Here is a 19,382-nt window from a genome sequence, read left to right as displayed (position 1 = left end):
CTGCTGTCTCATGCCTCAGTTGGTTGTGTTTATCTCCTGCCTCTGGCCATATCATTCATTGCAAATTCTAATCAGGAAATGGTCCTTCCCTCCTTGGCAGCTGTGTCCTCAGCCCAGAGAAAGCCGCCACCTGAGTCCTCCAGAGTCATCCTGCCTTTTCCAAAATAAACTAAATGGCAAAGTCCTTGGAAGTTGAAATGTTCACTGAGTAAAAGCTCAATCCCAAAAAAACTGCAGTGTTGTGGTTTTTCTGGGCGCAGAGAGCAGTCTCTGCAGACTGTGGTGCTGCTGGCTGTGTTTTCACTGGGATTCTGGCTCTGCCTTGTAAAAGCATTTACAACATATTGATCACTTCATGTAATAAATTGCAACTATGACAATGTTTCATCTGGAACTAACTGACTGTAGTTCATAGAATAATACTTCCATGTCCTCCTAATATCATTTAAAGCCAATGACTTTGAGAGAGCTATAGGGCTCTGGTTTGGTAATAACATTGTGCCGTCCTCAGGCTGACTTTTAAAATTTCATTGCAATAGAATAATGTAGCCAGAGGGAAAAAAAATTAAAAGTAAAAAGATATCTAACTTCTGTCTGTGAAATGGGAAGTGGATAGCTTAAATATATGTGATGGATGGCTCAGTGCAATGCTTTTCAGGAAAAGAGCATATACTTTCTACAGCTCTTCAGAATAAGGTCCTAACTCAAAATTATAAATCAGATAAGAAAATACTGCATAAAAAATACAGGTCTTTAAATAGGTCAACAAATAAAATACCAAAATCAACACATAGGAAAGCTGTTGGGGTTAGGGGAACTTGCCTTCAGTTCTATATGGCTCAGAATACCATCTGCAGGAAGTTTAAAAGGATATTACTGATTGACATCCATATACATTCAGATTCCCTATTCTCTTTCCCATCCTTTTCAAAGAAAAGGAGAGAGAGAGATAGAGAGGGAAAGAGAGAGGGAGAAAGAGAGAGGGAGAAAGAGAGAGAGGAAAAAAAGCTTGGTTTGCCAAGGCCCCATGCAAACTGCCTGCTCTACATATGCTTACATTCCTCTCTTGTCTGACTTGCAAGAATGGGGGAGGAGAGATAAGGTCGTGTTCCACATGTCACAGGAACCAGAGCTTTCTTTGGATTTCTCAGTATTTCAGTCCCTTTGACTAAAAAACACACTTTAGGAAACAAACTTGGAATACTTTCCTAAATGCTGATTGAAACAGCCATGTTCATCTTTACCTTCAATTGCTTTAAAAATATGTCCAAATGGTGAATAAATAAAATAGAAATTCCCAAGAATGATTTTTGCCAGGTGGAACTGTTCAAATCTTTCTTTAGTGGCATTTTTTAAAGGTAACACCTTCTAAAACCCTGAAAAGCTCATTTTCAAAATACCAAGTGGCAACATCGAGTGTCTTAACAGAAATAACATGATTGGTACTAATGTGATGCTAGTGACTTGACACAAGAAAATATTGATTGCAACAAACAATATGAAATGTATTTTCTGGCATCTCAGTCACACTTTAGATCCTCATGCAGAGGAAAACCAATTCAGTAGCTTTAGACCTGGCTTATAATTAAATTACAATGAGTTTAAAGGTTTGACTGATCTATATTGGTCACAAATTTTTCTTTGTATTTTGGTAAGTGGCCTCCAGAACTCAGCTTTCCTTCAGCACGTGACAACCTGGCCTGTCACTATCAGCACTGGGAGCATCACTTAGGCCAGGAGGCAGCATCTGAGAGCTGTTCAGCTCAGCCAAATCCTGCTCAGAGCAGGTCTTCCACAGGACCAGTGCTGATACACGAGCATGGGAAGTTCTGATGTGAAATGTTATTTCTAGTTTTGATTTACTCCTTGCTCAAAGGCTGAAGGATTTGTAAGCAGCTGGGCAGTTGTAGATAGATCTTCCAGAAGATTTAGAGCTCCCTCACACACCCATCTCCATTACTGCCTCGTTTGTAAAAAATGGATCTATCACTAGAGCTTTGTATTGAAATCTCACCGTATTTCAAGTGGGAGACAGAGGAAGCCAAAATCACTCAGCAGATGTTGCCGGATGCTTTAAAAGCTACATTTAAGATCTGCCCAAGGACCTGTGTAAAAAAAGGCAGGGAAAAGTCACGTTTAGTGTCACACACAAACAGATCCATTAAATGAAACAGCCTTTTAACTGTTACTCGTATTGAGTAGTACGAGCAAGCACGTCACTGTTTGCTGTCTTTATTGATGTATCTGCACTGTGTTCAGCAATCCCATAAATCTGTTATTGCTGGGAACAGCTGTGGAGCAGACTGATAACCTGGGAAATGAGCACACAGCTGGTAATGCTGAATAACCAGCTCCAGGCTGGTGCCAGCCAGAGCCCTTACACCTTGGAATACACATACCATCAGAAAATGCCGAGTTGTCAGCAACACTGAAGCGTGAGAGCACTTCCCAAGGTAGCAAAGGATTATTTGGCATTATCAGGCTATTACTGAGCTTAGGAGTTTCTGAAAAAGTCACCTGGCCAGGTGGATAACACTCTACAAATCCCTGTGGAGCAGGCAGACGGCCATACACAGGCACGGCGGCCCGGGCTTAGCAAGCGGCATGGGCAAGGAGAAGGAAAGGGAAACAGCAGAAGGAGAGGAGGGAGGTTATCAGAACCTGGGAAGGAAGTGAAAAAGGAGCAGCCCGGCAGGGAAAGCTTTCCTTGGAAAGACCAGCGGTATCATGTGCCATCTGGAGGCTTTAACCAGAAATGAACAGCATATATTTCCTTTCTGGCTTGACAACAACCACCTCTTACATAGATACATACCTTAATCAGAGCTGACATTAGATCATTATCATAAAACCTGTTTTCTTCTGATAGCATATTCCCAGCTCTGAAATCACCACATCAAAAATCTGCCAGACAAAAAAATAAAAGAAGTCTAGAAATCCCTTAGAGAGGATCCCTGATTTCCTGTCCATCCTGCCCCGTGGTGAAACAAGAGCACAGACTGGCACTGTGTGTGAAGAGCGCTCTGTCCCTCACACACTGAGCACACAGCTCTTGTGTGTCCCTAGAAATCCTCTTGTCAGCACTATTAATATACCAGGGATGTCCACAAGACACCAGCACTACCCTTGAACATTGCTCCAAACAATCTGGCTTTTCTCTGATTACTTCAGAAGTTGGAGATAAAACATGAATTCAAGTAAGTCACCTGGGATCAAACTAGACTATCTTTTCTCAGCAAGAGGGGATAATTTGCTAGTGTTGCTTTTGGCTGTCAGGAAATTATGTATATTAATTTAAAATTAAATAAACCCAGGGAAAGCAATTTGAATGAATAAATTCTGTTCTGCTAAGTAACAGGGACAAAGAAAAACAGGCCTGGATTCATAATCTCTTTCTTCAGATCTAAGAAATAGCTTGAGAAGGGCTCCCAGCTTCTCCCCCACGTGATATGTACGAACAGCTCCTTCCCTTCAGCTAACAACGCAGGCAGGAAGCAGCTCCTCCTGGTGCTTCCTACTCAGGTTTTCTGCTTCATTTGCCTCCTCCTCCCTCGCAGGCAGGAGGCTGGCATGGGCAAGCAGTTTGCTAAGTCCAAGTGTAAGGAAAATGGAATGAAGCACAAGATTGGAGAGAGGCAGTTTGGTACCAACATCAAAAACACTTTGCAAAGTGCTGAAAACAGAACAGTTTGCAGGCAGAGGTTTTTCAACACCATGAGTTCTTACGTGAGGTGCTGAAAGAGACTCCCTGAAGCAGTGTCACAGTAAAAGAAAGGAAGTACAGTAACTTTTCTGGTGAGTACAGGAGAGTGGAGAACACTGTACCTGCCCATCTCAGAAGCAAGTAAACTCTTGATCTTCGCTTGCCCCACATTCCACCACTTGACCATAGTGATTACACCTGCATTTTTAAATTAGTTTTTACTCAGAAAACCCAGGAGGTGTTAAGTCCTTGGTTCGCTCTTTTTGCTTCAGAATAGCATACTTTTCAGGTGTTTTTCCCTCCCAAGCCCCCATTTCTGACCCTTTTCCACAAAAACACCCACATGTTCATCTCCAAACTCCATTTGCTGCCTGATAACACCCATCCAGGAAGGGCATGCACAGGCAGCATTGATATATCCCATTTATGAAGCCCAGAACAGGGCAGAAACATTACATCCTCTCCTCTCTGACCTCCATCTCTAATCTCCAAGGCAGTAAAACTAACACATGACAAGACCAGGTACAGAATGTGATTCCCAGATATTCAGGTTCATCTCTACCCACCCAAACAGACAAAGGCTCCAAATGACAGCCAAAACAGCTGGCTTTCCTGAAGTTCTAATATTACAAGGCTAAGACCACCATCATGTGGCTGGCACATGGTCCCACCGAGTAATGACAAGACAATCACACTTGGCTCTTCCCATCTCACCATGCAGGCGTTTCAGAAACAGAACACAGCAGTTGCCATGGAGGATCACAAGATTTACTCCAGTGTAAGCACCCTGTGATGAACTGGAGAGCTGCTGTGTGCCAGTATCACACTCCAGGCATGTGATCCTCCTCAGGAGTGATTCAGATGGCAGTCAGGAATGGCAACTAAATAATTTTAGGAGAAAGGGACTTAACTGAGATAATCTTCTATGCATCTACAGACAGGTGATCTGTAATCCAGCAGCCAGCTATAACATCGCAAAAATATTTCTGCATCTCCTTCTATCACCACCTCCAGACAACACAAAGAGATGAAAAAGTCCTCACTCTTGTTTCTCTGGAAGCAAAGAAATCCTAGAAACATTGGTCCTCCCCCAAGGCTATTTCAGTGAATGGAAATCTTTTGATGGACCTTGGATGATGGTCCCGTTTCTTTACCTGGTATCAAGCTGTTCATTTAGAGAAGCTACCAACTGCCAGGACACAGTAACATCAGACCCAGGGCCTGCCAGGGAAGTCTGAAAGACAGATTAACACCCTCCCAAGGAGCTCCAGTGACTGCAATACACAACTGACTCAAGTGCCACCCCAGAGGATGGGGGCCCACTTTCCATTATGAAGTCCTTATGAAATGGGTATTTTAGCAAATTAATTTTATTCAGAACAAAATCCCAACAAAGGAAAAATAAGACAAAAAGTGCTCTGGGATGATGCTTTTTAATTGTTATTTTTATATTTTTAAAAACAAATCAAACCATTAAAAATATTACAGACATGTACTGAAATTTCCTGTACAACAAATATGAAAACAATAAAATTTGTACATCATTTCAAGATATTCAACAGTCACTTATTTGAAACACATCAACTTTTCCCTTCTTAAGCAGGCCCCAAATGGGAAAAAAGGGTAGAACAGAAATGCAAGAGATGGCAATTGTCACACAGTGGAGCTTTCAGTGGACAGCTTTAAATAAGCAACAGTGAGAGAAAACACTGACCAAAGAGACCAGATCTCAGCAATTATAACACAGAGAACATCAGAGAGCAGGGAGAAAACATTTGCAGGAATTCAAATCACCTTGACCAAGACAGATCCACAAGGTAGTGGAGCATTACCTGTAGTCCTCCTCTTCCTGCAGAGACATCCTACAAGGAATGTCCTCCTTATTCACACTGACACTATGCCCAACCATATGTTTACAACAGCTTAAGCCTTGCCAGCTTTTTCCACCTATACATAGAATCAACAGGTCATTTCCTTCAACCTTCAGTCTCCTCTCACAATGAATCAGTTTTGAAAAAACACCTGCATACAGTTCTTTAAAAATGGATACTCATTAGATGATGGCACAAGTGAGAATTTGATGCCTGCTTCCAACACCAAAATAATGGGACAGATCCATCTGTTTTCTGTAAGAGGATCTGGGCAGTGGTTAGGCAGAAACACATACTGTCCTAGCTTGTTTTCTGATGTTCTGCTGCAACAGAATAGAAACAACATGATCTAGCATGGAAGACTCATCTCCCTCTCCTCTATGCTATACAAAACAAGGGCCTTCTGGAGCAAAAGAGCACTTGCCACCCTAAAGCAGCAAGTTCTTGGGAGACCTGGAATAATGAATACTGGCTCTGTGCTCTGCACAGATGTGCAGTAACTGAAAGAGTAAGAGAGTTAAAGAAAATAACATGACTGCAAAGTGCAGACTTTCCTCCCTCCCAGTTCCTTTGGAATGGTTCTGTTTGGTCCAAGTGGTTTATCTTTGTCATCTGACAGCAGCTTAGGAAGAATGCAGGTGAGAGATCCACCTTCTGGGCTGCCAGTTTGGATGGAGCTGGGCAGGATCATCAACCTCATGATGAGGGTCTTTTAAAGTATTTCCAGAGAAAGAGAAACAAAATTATATTCAAGAACCCACAAGTGGCTGCTACAAAGAAAAAAAAAAAAAAAACAAACTACAAACAACCAAACCAAACCCCAAAACCTACCAACTGAAAGTGCACTGTGGTTTGTTCCTCCAGTTTTGCTTACACAGCACACCACAGTTTCACACCAGGTTGTGAAAAATTCCTCAGGATATTTGTAAAGTTACAGTTGTGCACCAGGAATTCCTATGTGCTCCTTCAGCTGACATTGGATCCTGTGAGGCTGCCAGGTTCCACTGTAAAGCCACATACACTCCTAGCATCTGTAGCTTTTCCTGACAACTCTACTAAAATAAAACCCACCAAAACAACGACAACAAAAAAGCAGCAGAATTCCAGGGACTCTGGTTATTAAACCTTCATAAGATTTTTTTCCCTGCTTTATCGCTATTCTATAGCATTATTCATAAACTTCATATTCATCTGCAATGCAACCAGTGCAACAATCCAAAACCCAAAAAACAGACCCTCCCCCCACCCCAAGCTATGTAAGTCCTTCATTGGTAATGCCTTCCTAAGTCTAACAGTTATGTACCAGCAAAATAAATCCAATCTGATCCTTGACTTGTGAAATCAGCAAACCGGGGATTTCTGCTTGTTCCTTCTGTTTCTAAAAGGATCAGTCAAAACAAAAGCAGCAGTATATTGCAAATAATTACAAAACAATTACACTGGATCAGTGAGATGCAGGCAGGTAAGATGTGTCTCAGTTTTGAATGGCTAAAACAACCAAGAAATTTGTCTTTACAGCAGAATTTTGTGCAATGTCTTTTGGTAGAAATGGTAAAGCCAGTCGATCCGTTTGGGAGTGCTTCAACACTTGGAACCTTAGTTTCAACATTTTCACAGATTTATATACTTGAGGAAAAACAACAACAATGATAAAAAGACACCAACCTGAGAAAAACTCTATTAGAGTGAGCATTATTCAGTAAATCATATATTGCACCTTTAAATAAATCATTATAAATTGTATAAAAACAGAATATCAGCCAGGAACAGGGAGGAGCTATTCTGTCCTTCATCCACACCCCCACACACTCCCCCGCACACACATTCACAGATTCACTTGCTCTGTTTGTAACTACAGTTAAAGCTCGGAGTGACAGACCACACTCCTTTTTCCTCTGGCAGAGGCACCGAAACATTAAGGCAGGGGATATTTGTGGTGAAATGCAAAAACAAAGCTCAGCTCCAAACTTCTGGAGAGTCCTGCCAACAGTGCAACTACAGTTAAGTTTGACATAAGCCTTATTTAAAAATCTGTGTTCTCATTAAGAGTTTCAGTACAAAAATAGAATCTCTGCTGTTTTTTTTCCTAGAGTAGCAACTAGAAAAGGCACAATTTCCAAGTATAAATGTCCATTTGAAGGAGCCATTTGTACTCCTTTTTTAAATAAAAAGGAACACAGAAAAAAATAGATCACAGAGGCACATATCTATTAACTAAGTAACCAGATACAGTAGATAAAATATGTTCCTGAAACTTATAATTAAATATATTAAAACAGCCCACAAACCTGGTGTCTGTAAATGAAATCATATAAAATTGTAATAAAAAGCTTGTGTTATTATTTCAATATTTAAATTCTAGTTCACTGTTCATACTGCAAATGCTATTTCACCTATCAGTACTGTTAAATTCCCAAGAAAAAGCAAGATTCCTCTGTTAACTTTAAAAAGTTTTGCTTGGGTTTTGTTGTTTGGGTTGTTTTAACATCAATCTGCAGCTCCTGCCAGCATTGTGTTTTTCCTCCTGTAGATCACACCTTTGAATGCAGACAGAACTGGAGAAGCCAGACATGAGACACTGCACACAATTCCAGAAAACACGAGTCGAACACCTCCCTTTCCTATGGGCAGGTAACACCTCCTGGAGGCACTGGGCTCCTTCTGGGCTATGTGTGGTAGCCATTGGCCTTCCCAAAGGCTGGCCCAGGTGCGAAGTTTTCATAGATTGCCATTGCTGTCACGTTTTGGTAGATAAGGTCAGTTTTCCTCTCTCTCTGGGATCTAATGATATCCATGACACACTGGTTTAGGAAGATGTACTGGTCCTGATGGGAGAAAAAGAGAACGTAATGCATTTCTAAAAAATACCTGAATTTGGAAGTAATTCTGCTTCTGAATATAGGTTTGGCTACTGCACTGTTATCACAGACCTTGTTTTAGAACTTTTGTGTATAGTTCATAGAAAATAGAGCTGGAAAGGACCTCATGATGTCATCTGATCAATCCCCCCCATAAAAAAACGAGGATCAAGTCTTGCTGTCTAGAACTAGGATCTGTCATGCCTAACGCTATCCCAACAGACTTGCATGATGGAGACTTTACACCCTTTTTCAAATCAGCTTGAGTTAGTCCACACACCTTTCTGGATCAAAGTGCTAATTCCCAGCAGGAACACTTGGATTCCTGCAGAACACAAAAGCAAAGATGCACACCGAGACCACTTGACTCCACATAATTCTGGCTCGCAGCTAAAGGATAAAACCCACATGGCTAAAAAAAGTCTGCTTCAGGATTTGATTCCTTCCAGCTGCAAACACCAGTCCTGCAAAGTACTCCACAAGGAGATTGCTTGAATGTACTATGGTCCCTGGCTGCGACTACTTTTGTGGGGACGAGACAGGAAGGAGGGAAGTTAAATGAAGAGTAATTTTATCTCCTTAATATCTTATCTTCCTGTAATTCAGACTACATCCAGACGATCACGCACACTTGAGGAATGTGCTGCTGGACGGGAGAGAGCCTCACCTCAGTCTGCACCATGAGGGGTCGGTGCATGCGGAGATCGTACACCACCCCATACACATCCACCGTGCTCTCCATCTCCATCTGCTGGATCAGGCGGTCGATGGCAATGAACGTCCCCGTCCTCCCAACGCCAGCGCTGCAATGACACCGACAGGCTGTTCGTGCTTGCTCTCAACCACCTGCTCACTGCTGGCCTCCTGAAAAGCCAGTCAGGCCAGGATGATGCTTCCTACTATTTCAGCGGCATGGGTAATAGAAATCTTGGCAGCACAGAGGGGTGGCTCTTACCACCACCAAGAGAGGCTTCTCAGCCTTACACGTGCACAAGATTTTACATATATAAACTCTTGAAAGGACAACTTTTCCAGCTCAGTTTTCCAAGCTAGGAGAGATGCTCTGTTCTAATGGCATTTTGTATCACTTCCTTTGCTATCTACACAGCACTCCTAGTTTCTGAAGCACAGGGCCAAGGTTTTAGTATGGCAGGGTAAATAGCCCATGTCCTTAGGCAAAGAGACTTTGGTTTTAATCCCACTGAAATAGAATTGGCTGTAAAAAAAACCACGAGACAAAAGTGTCTGACAGAAACACCTTCTTCCTACCTGCAGTGCACCAGAGTAGGAGAGTCCATTGGGTTCTGGCTGTTGTACTCATGAACAAGGTGCCTGAAGTTGATGAGAAGGTCTGTTGTCTCTGGCACTCCGTGATCTGGCCAGGAGGTGAAATGGAACTGGCGCACCATGTGGCTCTCAGGGGTGTTGGACTGCAGAAATAGACATTAAAGTAAAACAACCAACAGAACAACAAAAAAGACAATGAAAACTGGCTTCAGAGGAGCAACAGTTGGGCTTCCTGACACAGGCCAAGCTCAGCTTCATCAAAGATGCCTGTTACAAACTATGCAGTGATTTGACCAATGACATTCCAGTTTCCCTCTTCCTTCTGCTGTGGTAGAGAATACTTTGAAATAATTTCCTTTTACTTTACTCCAAGCTCATATCTGCTACATTTTATTTGCTGATGGGGCTAACTGTTCAGTGCAGAAGATATTACAGCTATCTGCATAAGCACAAGGTCATTTACACACTAACAACCAACAATCAAGGCAGTCCTTACCTTTTCTACAGTGAAGTCCCTTATTGTCCATTCCGGAAGGACAACTTCTGAGACCATTGTCACAATAATGTCACCATAGCTCTTGGGCTGTTTGTCTGGCCAGTACTGCTCACATTTTGTCTAAGAAGAGAGTTACAAAGTTAGACACATCACACACAGCAATGAAGCAACTCACTTTTAAGTAACACACCACCTGAAGCAGGGCTAGAAAGCATGTCACCCTTCTCAAGGCCTATTCCAGGGCAAGAGAAGATCTACCAAAATCATTCTTTAGAGAGAAGAACCCACCCTAAATGACAGTAATTCCACAGCCCTCCTGACAATCTGTTCTGGTAGTCAGCAGATATAAAAAGAGGAAAAAGCTAAAAAAAACCAACAAAAAAACCAAACCAAACCAAACCAAACCAAAACAAAAACACCCAAACCAAACCAACAACAACAAAAAAGAAAACTGCTTTTTTAATTTAGAAAACAGTCTTCCACCAAGAGGATGGTTGTTAAAAGATAGTGGTCAGCCTCCAAAACACTAAGGTAACAACAAAATTAGAAGAGATGCAGCTGCCTTCAAGAGACAATTCAGTACTGATAACAACATACCCGGGCTTGTTCCATACATTTTGTCAACATAACAATAGAGTATATACTCTTTTCCCAAATCATTCGCCAGAAGTCGTCTATAGTATTGGGTAACGGACCCTGTGCAGCAATAAATGCCTTCTTTGAGTTATAGCCCTAGGAAGAAAAAACCAAAATAAATAAATATATATATACCCACACATCAGTGAGAAATAAAAGCTGATTTTAAACATCAGCATGAGTTCTTATGCCTAAACCAAAAAATTCACAATATATTTCATTTCAGCTAAAGAAGCAACTTACAGGCATATAGTTTGCATTAATATAATCACCAGTTCCAGAGCTTTGATTTGAAAGTTTAACACGAGAAATATCATCTGCAGAAAGAAAAAAGGAAAAGAAAATTATGAATTTTAGAACTAGAACCTTTCAGCAAAATACTGTTTATTTATAAATGCATGGTTTCTAAGTAAAAGGTGTTCTAGAACAACGTGCGTTTTAAGAATAAGAATATAACTTTAGGAATCATAAATAGCAGTAGCCTTCAGAAAAAGGAGTGGCCAGGATAAACACTCTAGAAACACAGATTATTTTGGTTTTAAACACAGTTTGGTTTTGCCCATTTATATATTTTTAATCCAACACAAAATTTACTACAGTTTTAATTACTAGATACAAAAAAAGTGATTTGTCTCCTGCTACCATGGCAGCTGATATTTTTCCTCCAAAGCATCCTTAAGTACCTGTCACTGTTCACTTTTCAATTAATTCTGACACCTTGCTACATTGGGATGCCCACTGGCAGCTTGACAGGGCTTAAACTCTTACTTCATCTGCAAAGCTGGCCAGCAGGGTCTTAATATTTCTCATAGCTCTGCACATTTGTTTGTCTGTGGTCAACTGTTATCCTCTTGTGCTTTCAGCCTGGATTGCATCTGTCTCACAAATGGAAAATTAAAGTCAAGGGAAAGTTCTTTAAAGAAGCTTTCTGGAGAAATATCCTTGAGGGAAGGCTCCTTCAGGTTTGCTTATACACTGACTTCGGGAAAGCAGCAGTCCAAATTCATTCATTTGGAAAACGACATTTGAAACCTCTGGGTACTATTAAAATCCAGATTAGCCAAACCCAATGGTTTTCACTTAAAAACTCAACTGGCAGACTTTGCAAACACAAAGAGAGTAACTCACATGGTAAGACATTGTTGTATCTATTTTTCCCCCTGTTCTCAGGAAGTTCAGCAGCAAATTTGGGCTGATGAACACCAGCAGACTTGAGTTCCTGCAATAAAAAGAGGATTCATGAGCACCTGGTCCTGGTTCAGCAATCATACAGAAACGTGACAAACAGAAAAATAGTCCAAACACTCATGTCCTGTGCTGTAAAAGTAGGCATGTTACACTGGGATAAATGTCAATAAAAATCATCTTATTACAGAGTGGGAGGGTGACAGTGGCAAATCTGATAAGAGAAGGGATTAATACAGAAGGTAGGAATAGCAGCATGTTCAAAAGCCACAGATGGGCTTTAAAAGCCTGGAAAGAGTTCTGTGGAAGCAGACACTGATCTCAATGGCAGCTCCTTCTGTCCCCAAGGCAGAGAACTATGCATAAGCTCTGCAGACATTGCAAGGAGAGAGGAGCAAACACAGCACGAAGCGACTGAAGGAAGCAAAATCTGAGAGGAAGGCAAGGTGGAGCACCAGCCTGTGAAGTACAGCGAGACAGAATCTGAATAAGAAAGTCAATTAATAGCTTCAAGGAGATGAGAAAAAGAATGAGATTCTTTAACAGCAGACATGACATCACAGAATCCTCCCTGACACTTCCTTCCTGTCCTTTGGCCCTTACCACAACTGAGCTTTAGCACATTTCATAGAAAAACTCTTATGGTCAGTAAGAGAATCATAATTGCTGTTTCTCTGACTGAGCTATTCACACATGTGGTTTGCAAATCACACCCACACACTGGAGAAGTCAGTGAGATTAGCAACAGACCTGTCTTGATTTGTATAAAAAACCCCAAAACAACCCAAGATGAGAAAACTGAAGTGCAGAAAAATGATACAGTGTCCCCTAGGCTAACTCTATATATGACTAGGGCAAGGATTCGAGACACCTGTCTGTGGTGAGAGATCTGACAAGCAGGCCATGCTACAAGCCCACAGGCAGAGATAATAATTCAGGACAGGAAGTATTTATCATGCACTTCAACTAAATTTGGAGCTGCATAAGGGAAGGGAAGGCTACACGTACAGCTTAATCATCTTTATAAAAAAGGACCCTTCTCTTCTCCTTCAGTAAGCCTTGTGCATGCTCCATAGGAAAGATGATTTGTCTTTCCAAAACCATTTGTCATGAAGCTCTCTCTCCACTGAGGGCACATACCTCATACTCTTCAGCAAAACCACAGTTGGAGTCAGCTTGCTGCTTCTTAAAGTATGACTCAAAGTTCTCCACTTTAATCATTTTTGATCTAAAGTGAGAAAAGCCATGTGTCAGCAACTGGTATTAGGTAAATAAGCCATGAATTAATTCAGTTAATGTGTTAGAAAGTATGCTTTACTTACTTCTTGATTCTTCAGGAGAGAGTGAGGGGAAGAAAAAAAGGCTGATTAGACACATGCAGTTGTATTTTTCATTATGTGAATCTAAGACTGAAAGCATGACTGTTAGTTGCAGCCTCAAAACGGTGCATTTACACGGGACAGGATACCAAGCATAGCATTTAACTGCTCTGTTAAATCAAGGAGAGAACAGGATCCTTCAGGAGAGGAACATCACACAAGGTGCCACTCAGCTGCTTACTCCCATTGGATTGACCCCATTCCCTGGTGTATTTTATGTCAACAAAGTCTACAGAGGTGGGATTCCATGGGATGCTCTGGCCATGGCTTTCCAACAGCACAAAAATTGGTGCCAGAACCAATAACATGACTCAGCTGCAGTGCCTGTGACTTCCAATACATTGTGGTTACCCCCTCCATGGTCAGCTTTTACAGTCACAACATGATCTGAATTAATGGCTCAGCACAAAGTAGTCATTAAGAAAAAGAAGAATTCAGGTCACAGAACATATTTTGCCTTTGTGCACATTATGAAAAATTTGGATTGTTCCCTCAGTGTGCATGAAGCCTGTATTTCATTCAAACATCCTGTTTTTCAAAACCATGTGGAGCATTTGTGTGTCTAATAGTGATTCATGAAGAGAACACTCAAATCCCTGTGGTGGCTCTAGAAGTCTCCACCAACATGGTTATTTTTAGCCTGCATGCTGGAGTCCTTCAGTTCCATGAGGAATTAATACTTCAAAATTCTCTACAAAACTGCTCAGAAAGCAAATATCTGAGTTCCAAGTAATTTTTGCAAATATCACTTGAGCTCAGAAAACAACATGAGAAAAGATATGGACTTACTTAATTGGAGAAAAGGAAACTTCATTATTTCTTTTATCTTTCCTATAAGGTGAAAGAAAACAACACAATAGGTTCACAGTAGAATTCAATGGAATGTGTATGAGATTTCTTATGACACCTATTTCCTCTGCCTATTAAGAACAATTTCTCTTAAAGCTTCTCATTCTGTGAAAAAAACCCCAAACTCCTGAGGCAAACTTTATGTCTGGAATACAGAAAAACAACTTCATCCTTCTTTTGGTGATGATGTCCAATGGGACTGCTTCTTTCTGTTGGAACTAGAGTATAAAGTCTGGACACAAAGCACATATTTTGGTGGAAGATGCACACCTGAGGGATCTGCACCACTAGCTAATATCTCAGGAGAACTGATACCAATCCCAGAATCCCTACAGGAAGTGTTCAACAGTGATATGTCAGTCATTCACTAGTAGCTGAATGGAAAGAAATGTTCCTAGCTTTAAAGGAAGCTCTTCCCATGGTTGTACACAGCTACTGGTTAAAATTGTGAAAATAACAGCAGTTAATCAAAGAAACTGAGAAAACTGGACTAAGGGCCCTACAGCTGACTCCAGAGAAAGGATGTACTACGTGGTGAGAAGCAGGAAAAAGCCTTCATGCACTCTAACATCCCAGATTATGTGGGCAAGATTGGAAACAGAGACCAGCTCAAACTCATCAGCTTCTGGAAATTCCAGAATAGAAGTTTCATGTGACAGGCTATAAAGCAATTAAAAAGAATGACTAATCGATAATTTAAAATCAAACCATCTAAGGTACAATTACACCCAATTACTTTTAGCACAATAATTTGAGACGTTTGCTCACTTCTGACTGAATGACTTCATCACTATTCATGAATGATGAGGCACTGGCACAGGTTGCCCAGAGAAGTCGTGAATGCCCCATCCCTGGAAGTGTTCAAGGTCAGGCTGGATGGAGCTCTGAGCAACCTGCTCTGGTGGGAGGTGTCCGTGCCCATGGCAGTGGGGTTGGAACTGGATGATCGTGAAGGTCCCTTCCAACCAAACTCATTCTATGATTCCGTAATTCTGTTCCATGAATTAAGATTTCTTTTGTTTAGCTCTTCTGAACTCATTAATTTGTTAAGTTTTAAGTGGGGTTAAAGTTACTTAACAACTGGTTTGATACTTCAGCTCTAATCTGTAACATACAAACAACATTTTTAATACAGCGTATTTCAAAACATCTTGCCAGATGGGTATCATGACAGAGAGAGCCCTTTCTAGGAGAAAGATACTCAAGTGAAACACTGGTGCTCCTCAACACAACCAATACAATAACACACACACATTACCTTCTCCTTCTCCAGAATATGAAGCCCCCTACAGCGACTACAGCAAAGATAGCCAAAAGGCATCCAATAACCACTCCAGCAATAACACCTGATAAAAGAGAATGAGTATTACTCATTTACCTCTTCAGTAACTTCTAACTGAATCAACATGCTACAGCAGAACCTCGCCAGTGACAGAGCATGCTCCACTCTACTAAATATCTTGTCTTTACTGTCCTTTGGCAGTTCCAGTATTGACACCTCATTAAGAATAATAACTAGAGAATGTTAAATTAATATAAAATTGGGATCAAAGGACCAGTATCTGCATTCCAATACACCTGCTTCCAGTTTAACAGAACTGTGAGAACATCAGTTGCTATCCTCTACTTGTTGCTATACCAAAGTCTCAGTGTGTCATCCAATCCCTTTCAGCATGCCATGAGTAGCACAGCTTTTGGCTACTCCTGCAAGGAATTCTTACACAGAAAAAAGGGATTACTTGCAGAACTAGCAAGGTATGAATTTACAGAGCAGTGCCACTGCAAAGCTAGAAGGAAAGTTCATACAGGGAAACTAACAGGTGTTTTGATACTATGAAACTTGCCATAATTAAGGAATCTCCACACGCTGTGTATGTGCCAAGCCGCCAGTCCTATATTTGACATTAACTATACCTGGATCCTGGGGTAGTAAAACCGGTTCAGAACAGGGTGAAAATGATACATAACTATCTTCCCCCTCAATCATGTTGGCCATAAAGGTTATATTAGTGAAACCTGCAACACATGCCCTGTTGAAAAGGAGTAAGAGAAAAATAAAAACAGGTTCATTACAGGGTTTTAACAGCCTTTAGCAAGATCTGTAATCTTTCCATTAGATGATCTTTTAGATTCCAACAGCAGAAAACTTAACAAAAGAGTGGTTTGAAATAAATACCTGTATGAACGAAGAGGTATCAATGGTCCATTTTCATAGCCATACATTGTGTTTCCCTTGCCAACATTAATGATGTTTTTACCATTCTGGGAATGGGAAGAAGGTGATTCTGCCTGCTCTGTTTTTATGACATATGTAACATAGGCAGTTGTCTTCTTCTTCTTGAAATCTCTGTATGTGTTGTTCAATTTAGACTTCAAAGAGTCAGGACCTTCAGGATAAAATAAGAACATAGATACAATTCATCCCCTGATTTTGTATCAATTGCCACAGCGGCTGAGATGGTCAAATTAACCACAGTTGTCATTCTTCCACAAGTACTGCCTGAAATGAAAGGCTGAGAGCAACAGATAATCTCAAGAAACCTCTTCTACTGCAGTGCAATCTACTGCACTACCTCTCCCCAGTGTTGTTTGTTTTAATTTGCTTTTGGTTTTACTTCTACCGTATATAGTGGAGCTTCTGAATAAAGGTACATGAGTGTTGGAACCTGGCATCCTCATGGACAGGCTTCACCAGCCGAGTCAGCTATATCCATATGCATTCTATCAATTCTTGTATGTAGAGAGTAAAATGCAAATGGTGTAGAAAAAGACAATCAGTATTTGGCAACATTGTGCTACTCAAACAGCAGCAGGCCTCATTCAGGGTGACACTAAACTCGTCCTGACCTTGTTCCTTGTTCTATCCTACAAGAAGTCTCACACCTAAACTGTAAGAGATGAAAGAGGTAATTTCTGCCTTTCCTTGACATAGACAAGCACTGGACAAAACACTGGCCAGAAGAGTTTCTAAGAAGACCAAGAACAGGCTACCACAGTGAGCAGCGACCAACAGGACACCATTTGCAGAACAGCACCACCTTACAGTGTCTGTTGTTACAGCAAATGAGCCCTAGAAACTTGAGGCAATTATACAGTTGAGACACACGTAACCTAAGAGGTAATAAACAAAGTCAACCTACCACTTGTCCAACAACTCAAGAGCAAGTCAACTGACAAATCTTCCCAGTGTTGAGGGATATCAGAGAATCTCATTAATTTGACAGAAGTTTGCATACCTTGCTCTCTGCTGACTCCCTTTACAAAGCTAAAAGCTCCTTCTAAAAGTGGGTATAAAAGTGGGTATAATACTGAACTCACCTTTAAAAGAAGCCTTGCAGGAGGCTCTGAAAGGTGGAAAAGCTCTGGTAAGTTTCCCGGAGCTGGGCAGACAAGGGGTGATTTATTACCAGCAGCAAAGCTCTCCTCAACTGTAACTCTGCAGCAACAGGATGCAAGGCAACTCTTCTAAAGCACTAACTTGGTCTCATCAAAAGCAGATGAGGTTGCAATTAACTCAGCTGCCTAGAAATGGGTGTTCAATACTACCTGAGATGTGTTCTGTCCTGTCTTGTCCCTAGTTTCCATTCCAACAGGATGTACATCCCTGATTATACCTGCAGCTCCTTGTGAATGCCTTGAATATCACCCTACAACATTTCAAACAGCCTTAGACACCATGCCTTACACAACAGAACAAAGTCCCCTCTGACTATCCTAAAGGTAACCATGTCTATTTTAGAACAGAGCACCACTCTCAAGAATATTTGTGCTATTTCAACATGATAAAGCTGAAGCAATGCTTGGCTGTGAGGCTGTCTTCTGCTCCCATCAAAGCACTCATTCTACATTTTAAGTGTGGGCAACCTTCCTCCCTTATTTCTCTCAGTCACATCCTCCAGGTTCTCCTTCTTGAATACATTACAATCCAAACCACACAGAAGAATGCACCAAATCTCCTTGTGACTAACCAGGACTGGCTGAAGTTACAAGCAGAGCTGCATGCAAGAGACTGACAGTGAAATCAGCAATTCAGAGGCAGCTAAGTAGGTATGGGAAAAATAGGAATTTTCTGCACTGATGTGATGAAACATATATATACACATATATATGTACACACACATGCATTTCTTGGATGTGTATTGCATGGAGAACCACTGAAGGAAGATCTGTAGTCAAAATCCTGCAAAATGGATTTCCAGTGTTGTAACAAAGGATAAGCGTGAATGTCAACTCCCACTTAGCAGAAACTGTCTCCATCAGGTGCCTTATTCCTCCAGTGCACTGGCAAAAATGAAAAGTTGTTCAAGCGGGACCTATGCTGCAAAACTAAGTTCCTTAATTTAATGACTTATTACCAGACACTCACCTATCAGAGACATTTCCCAGTTTTGATGCTTTAAATAGACCAGTCTGATAGGCTACCCCCTAGTTTTCTGAGGCATTTAACTCCCATTAATGCTGTCAATGATTTTTAAGCCTTCCATCCGCATCCCATCTCTCTTAGTTAAAGTGTTTTGAGTAAAATCAGGAAGAAAGCTTTTTTCCTTTTATGACCTTACTGCAGGCATATTCCAGCTGAAGAAGGGAGGAGGAAAAACAATCCATATTCCAAAGCTGCTTCTATTAGCTGCTCTGAAATTATTCTGTGGGAGAAGAAAGGATACTATGCAATCTTGGGGAAGGGAATCACTGGCAAATCAAGATGGGAATAGCACAGGGGCAATACATATGAGATTTATGTACAAAGATAAGTCAGGCAGGAAAAGACTGACTGAAAATAGGGCCTTCTGAAAATAAGGAGTGACCTGACTTCAAGCAAGCAAGGTATTTACCTTACAATTCAGAAAAGTGATTGAAAATTCTGAGTCTGCTTTTCCTCTATCCATTTAGCACCTATTTAGAGTGTGAAACATAATGCTACCTGGTAAATTGTTTCAGCTACAAGATAATATCATGAACATCTTACCCTGATCTTCTGTTGTAATCATTACTGCGTAGGCTTCTAATGGACCATTCCGTGAATCAAAATCAGAGAATTCAACAGACAGTGAGCTGTGACTGACAGCCTTGATTGAAGGAACTTCACTTGGAGGAGGTGGGTCTATCAACAAAAATATT

General features: G+C 41.0%; 1 protein-coding gene across 1 annotated transcript in view; it reads right to left on the bottom strand.

Moving 5' to 3' along the window:
• Positions 1–7,483: 7,483 nt before the first annotated feature.
• PTPRJ (protein tyrosine phosphatase receptor type J) overlaps positions 7,484–19,382 on the bottom strand; it is a gene marked incomplete at its 5' end in the record, with an annotated part of 71,725 nt that continues 59,826 nt past the window's right edge. The window contains 13 exons of the mRNA XM_082282965.1: positions 7,484–8,399; positions 9,100–9,235; positions 9,702–9,862; positions 10,216–10,335; positions 10,813–10,947; positions 11,095–11,168; positions 11,980–12,070; positions 13,177–13,264; positions 14,205–14,246; positions 15,523–15,610; positions 16,179–16,294; positions 16,441–16,651; positions 19,231–19,365. Of these exons, the coding sequence (XP_082139091.1) occupies positions 8,241–8,399; positions 9,100–9,235; positions 9,702–9,862; positions 10,216–10,335; positions 10,813–10,947; positions 11,095–11,168; positions 11,980–12,070; positions 13,177–13,264; positions 14,205–14,246; positions 15,523–15,610; positions 16,179–16,294; positions 16,441–16,651; positions 19,231–19,365 (1,556 nt within the window). The 3' untranslated portion in view covers positions 7,484–8,240. The remainder of the gene's footprint in view (positions 8,400–9,099; positions 9,236–9,701; positions 9,863–10,215; positions 10,336–10,812; positions 10,948–11,094; positions 11,169–11,979; positions 12,071–13,176; positions 13,265–14,204; positions 14,247–15,522; positions 15,611–16,178; positions 16,295–16,440; positions 16,652–19,230; positions 19,366–19,382) is intronic.

Source organism: Coloeus monedula (assembly GCF_965178545.1).
Source record: "Coloeus monedula genome assembly, chromosome: 6".
In the NCBI taxonomy this organism is placed as follows: Eukaryota; Metazoa; Chordata; class Aves; order Passeriformes; family Corvidae; genus Coloeus; species Coloeus monedula.
This window is presented reverse-complemented; position numbering and strand designations above follow the sequence as displayed.